Consider the following 8726-nt stretch of genomic DNA (forward strand, 5'->3'; position numbering starts at 1 on the left):
TCCTCACACAAAGCAAGACGCACAGGGATTCAGAAAGCAGACATAGCCGCAAAGAAGCAGCGCAGGGTCCCAAACCGGATCCTTACTGTGTCAGAACTTCCTTCCAGCAAGATGTTGATTGCTCTGTTCACATCCCCATTACAGTCGTGTAGAGCCACTATGCAGTCATCCTGGTTCTTCCCAGTTACTTCCATAAGCTGGAAACAAGAATGGCAGACATGTGTTGTTTTTTTAAACACAGATAAAATCATTGGGTCTTGTAGGTTATCCGGGCTGTGTGACCATGGTCTTGGTATTTTCTTTCCTGACGTTTCGCCAGCAGCTGTGGCAGGCATCTTCAGAGGAGTAACACTGTCAGATAACCTACAAGAACCAATGAACTCTGACCGTGAAAGCCTTCGACAATACAGATAAAATCATTACAGGCATGAACAAAAAAAGTTGTACAATTTCAAATGAGATTCTAGCCTATCCCAAAGGCTCAAGTACAGTAATACCATGGGCATGTTAAAAGAGCATGCTAATTTAAAGCGGCAAAGGTACTACAGCCCTGACCTTGATGGCCCAGGCTAGCCCGATCTCATCAGATTTCAGAAGCTAAGCAGGGACTTAGCTCAGTTAGGACTTGGATGGGAGACCACCAAGGAAGTCCAGGCTAGCTACACAGAGGCAGGCAATGGCAAACTAACTCTGAACGTCTCTTGCCCTGACCTGAATGGCCCAGGCTGGCCTGATCTTGTCATGTTTCGGAAGCTAAGCAGGGTCAGCCCTGGTTAGTACTTGGAAGGGAGACCACCGAGGAAGTCCAGGGTTGCTCCACACAGCCAGGCAATGGCAAACCACCTCTGATCATCTCTTGCCTTGAGAACCCTACTGGGTCACCAGAAATCTGTTGCAACTTAATTATTTTTTAAACAAAACGTGCAGACATACAAATAGATTAGATTATTTTGGAACTTACTTTGATTACAATCCAATTATCCCTTTCTTTAATTTACCGCTTTCTACCTTTTAATTATATTTACATGTCTGATCATGGATTCATTATTCTTACATTCTATTTCTTTTTCCTAATTATCAGGCTATATAATTAAAAGATTGTCAATTTTTCATAAAATTCAGAGATTGATCTGTTATGCACCAAATATGTTAGTTTAGCCATAGTAGCATACTATGTTGTTTGCCCATTCAGTTACATCTGGGTAGTCCTCTGCTTTCCATTTTCTTCCGTACATTCTTGCCGCTGTCACCATATACTTAAATAGTTCCTTAAATATTTTGGGTATATTACTTGGCAAAATATTTAACATACTTTTTGGATCTAGCACAAACTTAGTTTTCAACACACTTTGCACTTCATTATCGAATATTGTCTTGCCTTTTTACAAGTCCGCCACATATGATAGAATGTTGCATCATTATTTTGGCATTTCCAACATTTCCCATCCAAACCTTTATTAGCCTTTGACTATATCTTTAGGTGTTTTACACCATCTAAAATACATTTTATATCAGTTTTCTCTAAAACATTTGACATTCAATAAACTTACTTTCTTTTGACCATAGATTCTCCCATTGAGTCATATCTATAACTGCTCCAAGATTTTGCATCCATTTTATCATACAATCTTTGACTTGTTCGGTTTCTGTCTCATACTGTAACAGTTTATAAATTTTCCCTAACAGGTATCCTGAGTCTCTCATTATTAGCAGCTCATAAGTCATCCTTTCTCTTAAAAGACCACCTTCCTATCTATTTCATTATTGAGGCCATTTGATGATATAGTAAAAAAAGTTAAAGGTCCCCTGTGCAAGCACCGGGTCATTCCTGACCCATGGGGTGACGTCACATCCCGACGTTTCCAAGGCAGACTTTGTTTGCGGGGTGGTTGGCCAGTGCCTTCCCCAGTCATCTTCCCTTTACCCCCAGCAAGCTGAGTACTCATTTCACCGACCTCGGAAGGATGGAAGGCTGAGTCAACCTTGAGCCGGCTACTAGCCACTGAATATTCTTTCCTTCGCCTTTAATTTTTTGCCAAGTGTTTATCTTACCCTTATTTACCATGTTCTCAAAAGTTATGTAATCCGTTTCCCTTCATATAGCATTATTGCAGTACGCATCAATTGGCAATGTCAATGGCGAAATTGGGAGACTTATCCTATTTCTACATTGAAACTGCATTCTAATTAGTCCCTCTCTTAAGGTATGTTTCCCATCTTGCTTTTGGATTGTTTTTAATTATTCCTTAAGCCACAGATAATTATGAATTCATTCTTTAATATCAATTAATTCCATTTTCACATTTCGGATCTAATATTCACCATGTCAATGTTGCCACTTGACAATATAATTTTCACACATGGAAATGTTTTTCCAACAACCCAAACCATCTTTTTAAAAAGCGTCATCACATAGAAAAGTTTGAAAATGTGTCAGTAGTTCATGCAGTAGTTTGGCAAACCCTGATGGGCCCTAAAATGGCTTCAGGTAGCAAAAGACAAGCACATTTTCAGTTTTACGGCGCATTTCGGTACTCCTTCCCCGCAAGGACACGAGGCGATACTTGCCTGTTTCACTTTATCCTCAAAGTCTGCATCGTTCTTATCATAGATCATCTGGGCAAGACGAATCTGTTCTGCTGTTGCCTGAAAAGTGCCAAATCTGAGTCAGATATTTAACAAGAAGTACGTAGACGTAGAACTTGAGACCCTCAGAACGCGTTACTGCATTCTTATTTAAAATCTAAGTGGGAAATGACATTGACAACACGTATTCAATACCCTTCATGTCCCAAAGAATCCAGATTTTGGACAATAAGAAGAACCATCAGAGGTGGTTCTGTGTGGAGCAGATTTTAAACCAGGGTTCTAGAACGGTACACAAGAAGCAGCTGATATGGTTTTCTCTAAATTCCTTAGGAGAAACAATTCAGCAGGATTTGGGGGGAGGGTTGCTACATACACCCTGGTTAGAATCCAAAACTCGAGTTATAATGCCTAAAAGTCTCTTGTGCATGAGATGTTTTAACTATTTTTTTTTCTATTTCCAAAACTTGATCTTTGGATATAACTTGTTTGACCACATGCACATTTTAATTTTGTGTCACATCACAGCATAGAGTTCTGTTTGATGGAACGGGCAGGTGGACAGCGATATATCTCCACCACACCTGAAAAGCTGAGGGCAGACACCCAGCTAGTGACACATGTCTATAGAGCTCCAAGAAGATTCAGCAGAAGATTGCAGATCCTTTAACCAGTGCACCCCTTCCAGAAGGGTTAGAAACGTAACGGGATGGCAGCAGGAAATCAAATGCTTTTTGGCTATCAAGAGGTCTACATTCTGGTAGACGTAAAGCTCCTAAGGAGTAGGGTGAGCCCCTGACTTCTGTCTGAAACCTTCAAATGTTGCCTTCCAGATAAGCGGCCCAGGTTTACATTTTGTAAAAATTCTCAGGACTCTCCAGGTTCCAAAAAGGCAACTTGGTTTCAAAGCAAGGGGCTGTGGCTCAGTGGCAGAGCATCAGCTTGGCATGCAGAAGGCCCCAGGTTCAATCCCAGGCATCTCCAGTTAAAAGGACTAGGAGGTAGGTGATGTGAAAGACTTCTGCCTGAGACCCTGGAGAGCTGCTGCCAGTCTGAATAGGAAACACTGACAGTGAAGGACCAATGATCTGATTCAGCACAAGCCAGCTTCATGTGTAGGGGGGGTGGGCTCAGTGATAGAGCCTCTGCTTGGCATGCTGCAGGTCCCAGGTTCAACCCTGAGCATCTCCAGTTAAAGGCTCTGGCAGCAGGTGGTGTGAAATACCTTTGCCTGAGACCGTGGAGAGCCGCTGCCAGTCTGAGAAAACAATCCTGACCTCATGGTCTGATTCAATGGAAGGCAGCTCCATGCGTGTGTCCAACAAGAAGGTTCACTTCACATACCGTATTTGTCTTGGCGTTGTAGCCATGCACGCCACCAGTCACACAGAGCATTCACGGGGACAAACCTGGGGCTATGAGGAAATGGGTCCTGACCCTGTGATAAAGATACCGCTAGATGAAAGTCAATTATGTGCATTCACCAACTGAGACACTACAGGACAGTTTTTCAAGCCTTGTTTGTTTCATCTTCACCGCTCCTTACAGGCAACCCCTACACACAACCAGCACACATTCACCCTTACCTGAACTACTTGTTTCTGTGGTTGTGTTGGCTGCGTGGTTGAAATCTGCGCTTTGTCTCGAGTGCCCCGGGTACGTTCACTGCCCACCGAAGTCATCATATACAGTATATACAAATCAATGTATGTACAAAATAGAAAATCTGAAAAGAATTAGGAAAAACACACATTTAGGTTTTGGTTGCGAGAAAAGAGACTGCACAAGAATATTTATTTTGTTTACCATGGTTATATCTTGCCTTTCTCCCCCCAAAGGGCCCAAGGAAGCTTAGGAGAGTGTTTCCCAACCTGTGGGTAACGAAGACCCTGCAAGCAGGTCGTGAGCCAGCCCTGCCCTCCCTGTTGCTCCCTTTTGTATCTCACAAACCAAGATCTGACCTTGGAAACAGTATCTCCTGTTTTCTCCCCACTGCATATACATGTTGATCAAGCAAAATGTTTCCTGATGGCCACTAGAGTGAGTATCTTATGGGGGAGTAGAGGGAGTAATGAAGAAGGAGAGAGTGGTCAAAGGCTGGAAAGTAACCTTCATATACAAAGACTGTGCATGCCGGAACACCACTTGCTTGGGGTTCACAGTGGGGGCAGCTGTGCCCTTTACGATGGTTGTTGGCTTGGAGAGCCAGTGTGGTGTATGGTTAAGAGCGGTGGACTCTAATCTGGAGAACCGGGTTTGATTGCCCACTCTTCCACGTGAATGGCGGACTCTAATCTGGTGGACCGGGTTTACCCACTCCTGCACATGAAGCCAGCTGGGTGACCTTGGGCTAGTCACAGTTCCCTCTGAACGCTCTCAGCCCCACCTACCTCACAAGGCGCCTTTTGTGGGGAGAGGAAGGGAAGGAGATTGTAAATGGTGTAGGGGTTAAGAGCGGTGGACTCTGATCTAGAGAACCGGGTTGGTTTCTCCACTCCTACACATGAAGCCAGCTCGGTGACCTTGGACTAGTCACAGTTCTATTAAGAGCTCTCTCAGCCCCACCTATCTCACAGGGTGTCTGCTGTGGGTGGGGAAGGGAAGGTGATTGTGAGCCGGTTTGATTCTGCCTTAAATGGTAGAGAAAAACATCATATAAAAACCAACTCTTCTTCTTCTCAATAACATCTAGTTAGTCACTGTAGAAAATGGTATACTGAACTAGATGAGTGACAAGCTCCATATTTTGCCTAGGGCATCACCTCGGGCCTGCCCTGGATGGGCCACCATACAAAGTAAATTTGGACTTGTTCGTCATCCAACCAAAAAGGCTGGGATCTGCTGGCTTAGAACATGGATTGAACGAAGAAGAGCCGGCTACTTTTGCAAGCTGAACAACACTGCTTAGGACAGATGGGCAACGAGAATGGTATTTTTCAAAAGGCGCAGCACACAGCCAACAGAACAAGAATTCACTCAGGTTCACACGGGGACTCACTTGTTAACTCAGCCTCACACATTACCAGACAGTTGGTGTTAGTTTTCTACCAACGTGGTATGCCAGTCTCCACTACTTGGTGGTAGCAGTCACAAGAAATACACGTCATGTGAAATCCGCAAGCTTAAGTAATCAAACGTTTGGTTCATCTCATTAAAAAAAAAACCAAGGTATTTGTCACTTGGATAATTTCACCTTGCTTTGTTAAACAGAGGTGAAGGAGGTGTGAGTGGAGAAATACATGGATATTTGAATAAAACTAGCAAGGCCTGAACTTTCCCTGGAAGCTAAAATGACCAAACTGAGGCTATCATACTTGGTTACATTGCAAGAAGACACTAGTGACTGGAAAAGATTATCATTCTAGGAAAAAAGGAAGACCCAACATGAGATGGATTGACTCCATCAAGTAAGCCGTGGCCCTCAGTTTGCAAGACCTGAGCAAGGCTGTCAATGATAGGATGTGTTGGAGGTCATTAATTCGTAGGATTGCCATAAGTAGGAAGCGACTTGACGGCACTTAACACACACACACACCGCTACATCTTTCTCACAGGTGAGCATAGGTACTATGTGCAATCAAACATCTTCACTCATCTGAATGCAGACTTGCCAAGGCTGTGCCTAGCCTTAATGCAATGAAGCATTGCCTCCTGCCTCATCCCCAAGTTGACAAATTAATCCTGAGTTCATGGCAAAGCGATCAGAGACCAGGGTGGGGTGAAGGGTCAGGGAGAAGATGAAATAAGCCCAAGACTTAAACTCAGTATGGTGCCAGTATGGTGAAAATCAGAGCCAGTATGGTGTAGTGGTTAGGAGTAGTAGACTCTAATCTGGAGAACTGGGTTTGTTTCCCCAATCCTACACATTAAGCCTCCTGGGTGACCTTGGGTTAGTCACAGTCCTCTCAGAACTCTCTCAGCCTCATCTACCTCACAAGGTGTCTGTTGTGGGGAGGGGAACACAAGGCAATTGTAAGCTGCTTTAAGACTCCTTAGAAGGTAGAGAAAAGTAGGGTATCAAAACCAACTCTTCTTCTTCCTATCAAGCCAGAGGAACTCCCAGTATGCAAAATAATGTATAGAAAATGTGAGGCTGCTACATTCTGCACCTTCTTACTGCATGCCTCTATGCGAACACATGAAGCTGCCTTATACTGAATCAGACTCTGGGTCCATCAAAGTCAGTATTGTCTACGCAGACTGGCAGCGGCAGGGTCTCAGGTAGAGGTCTTTCACATCACCTACTTGCCTAGTCCCTTTAAATGGAGATGCCGGGGATTGAACCTGGCACCTTCTGCATGCCAAGCAGATGCTCTACCACTGAGCCACAGCCCCTCGCAACGTGCCTTCGTTAAATGCATTTGGTAGAAACATTTCATGGACCGAGCCAAGCCAGGGCTGCAGCCTCTTCCATGAGCAGGATCCAAGCAACTTGGTCTAGAATTTTACTTCTTGGAGAACCAAAGGGGACAGGAGGAGACATGAATGACCTTTCGCACCCTGGAAATCAGCTGTATCAACCTGGAGGCCATGATTCTGATAGCCCTCTATCTACCAGAATTGTTTAGATCAATTCAGCGCATACAAACCAACCAGCCTAGGAATTTTTTTCATATGCAATAGCTACAATGGCATACTTTTTGTGGGGTCATCTGGTATTGAGATATAGTCTCAGCCAGCATTTTAGCCTCTCCTTCTGCCTGTGGTCAAAATCCAGTTTATATTGACTCAGGCTGCAGACACCACAACAATGTTTAATGCAATAAGGAAAGTTTTTTTTTTAATGACTAGCAAAAGGAAAGACGCAGCTTCCGTGAACTCCCACGCAGTTCAGTGGAAAACACCAGCTTGCACCGGGAACTGACAGCAGCATTATCTGACCCAGAAGATCACATTTCACCTAGCTTTATGAATGGCCTTGGCAAAACCAGCTTGCCTGGTACCCTGAAGAAAGCCTACTGCTGTCCACTCAGTTCTTTCCCTTGACTTCTGAACAACTGAAGGACCAAAACAACAGTTTTCAGGCACCAACAATCCTCATCCAACACACAAAAAAACATTCTTTCTCTCCAAGAGCCTGCATTGATGCCCCTTCTGCACAGGAATTAATCTATGCCAGCATGGTGTAGCGGTTAAGAGCGGTGGACTCTGAACTGGAGAACCGGGTTTGATTCCCCACTCCTCCACATGAGCGGCGGAAGCTAATCTGGAGAACCGGGTTGGTTTCCCCATTCCTACACATGAAGCCAGCTGGGTAACCTTGGGCTGGTCACAGCTCTCTCAGAGCTCTCTCAGCCCCACCTACCTCATAGGGTGTCTGTTGTGGGGAGGGGAAGAGAAGGGAAGGAGATTGTAAGCCGGTTTGATTCTTCCTTAAGTGGTAGAGAAAGTCAGCATGTAAAAACCAACTCTTCTTCTTCTATGCAGACCAGGGCACAGTGGTGCGACAATGAACTTTTTAAAAAAATAATGTTTATAGTCCGCCTTTCTCACAGAGACTTAAGGCAGATCACACAATGGAAGTCGATGGGATGAATTGGATGAGACATATAATAAGCAGTGGACTAAAAGGTAAAGGTTCCCTGTGCAGGCACCGGGTCATTCCTGACCCATGGGGTGATGTCACATCCCGTCGTTTACTGGGCAGACTATGTTTATGGGGTGGTTTGCAGTGGCCTAGGATAACAGAAAACTGAAACAAGCACAGAATATTTGGCCTGATTCAGAATGGAGATTTGACACAGAAAAATGGTATGGTATTGCATCCTTTTGCTCAATACCCATGGCGGAGAGAAATAAAACAGCACACAGCCTGCTGAAGTTGTACACAGAAGCAAGAAATCCACGTGCACGACAACCACCCGTCCTTCCCCAACTGCAGTGAAACTCCAAGTTAGCTTTCTTGGCAGATGTGCCTCCTTTCTGTGTAGAAACGTTTTAATGCCCCAAGGGCACCATTTAGGAAATTACAACCACACAGCAAATCTGTGAGCTTACTTGCATCCAATGTTCACTTTTTCTTGCCTGCCTGGTCAAGAAAAGTTCACCGAAAAGCAACTTACGGAAGTGCTTAATAGTGTCCCTCTCTCATCTCTCAGCCCCAGGAACCTGGTTAAACCGCAGTCACTTCACACATTAAC

General features: G+C 44.4%; 1 protein-coding gene across 1 annotated transcript in view; it reads right to left on the minus strand.

Annotated features, from left to right (window-relative positions):
• UBAP2 (ubiquitin associated protein 2) overlaps nt 1–4309 on the minus strand; it is a 73939-nt gene extending 69630 nt beyond the window's left edge. The window contains exons 1-3 of the mRNA XM_056848822.1: nt 4173–4309; nt 2569–2646; nt 87–197 (exon numbers count right to left, since the gene is read on the minus strand). Of these exons, the coding sequence (XP_056704800.1) occupies nt 87–197; nt 2569–2646; nt 4173–4271 (288 nt within the window). The 5' untranslated portion in view covers nt 4272–4309. The remainder of the gene's footprint in view (nt 1–86; nt 198–2568; nt 2647–4172) is intronic.
• Between the last annotated feature and the right edge of the window lie 4417 nt (nt 4310–8726).

This window comes from Euleptes europaea, chromosome 4 (genome assembly GCF_029931775.1).
Source record: "Euleptes europaea isolate rEulEur1 chromosome 4, rEulEur1.hap1, whole genome shotgun sequence".
Lineage (NCBI taxonomy): Eukaryota > Metazoa > Chordata > Lepidosauria > Squamata > Sphaerodactylidae > Euleptes > Euleptes europaea.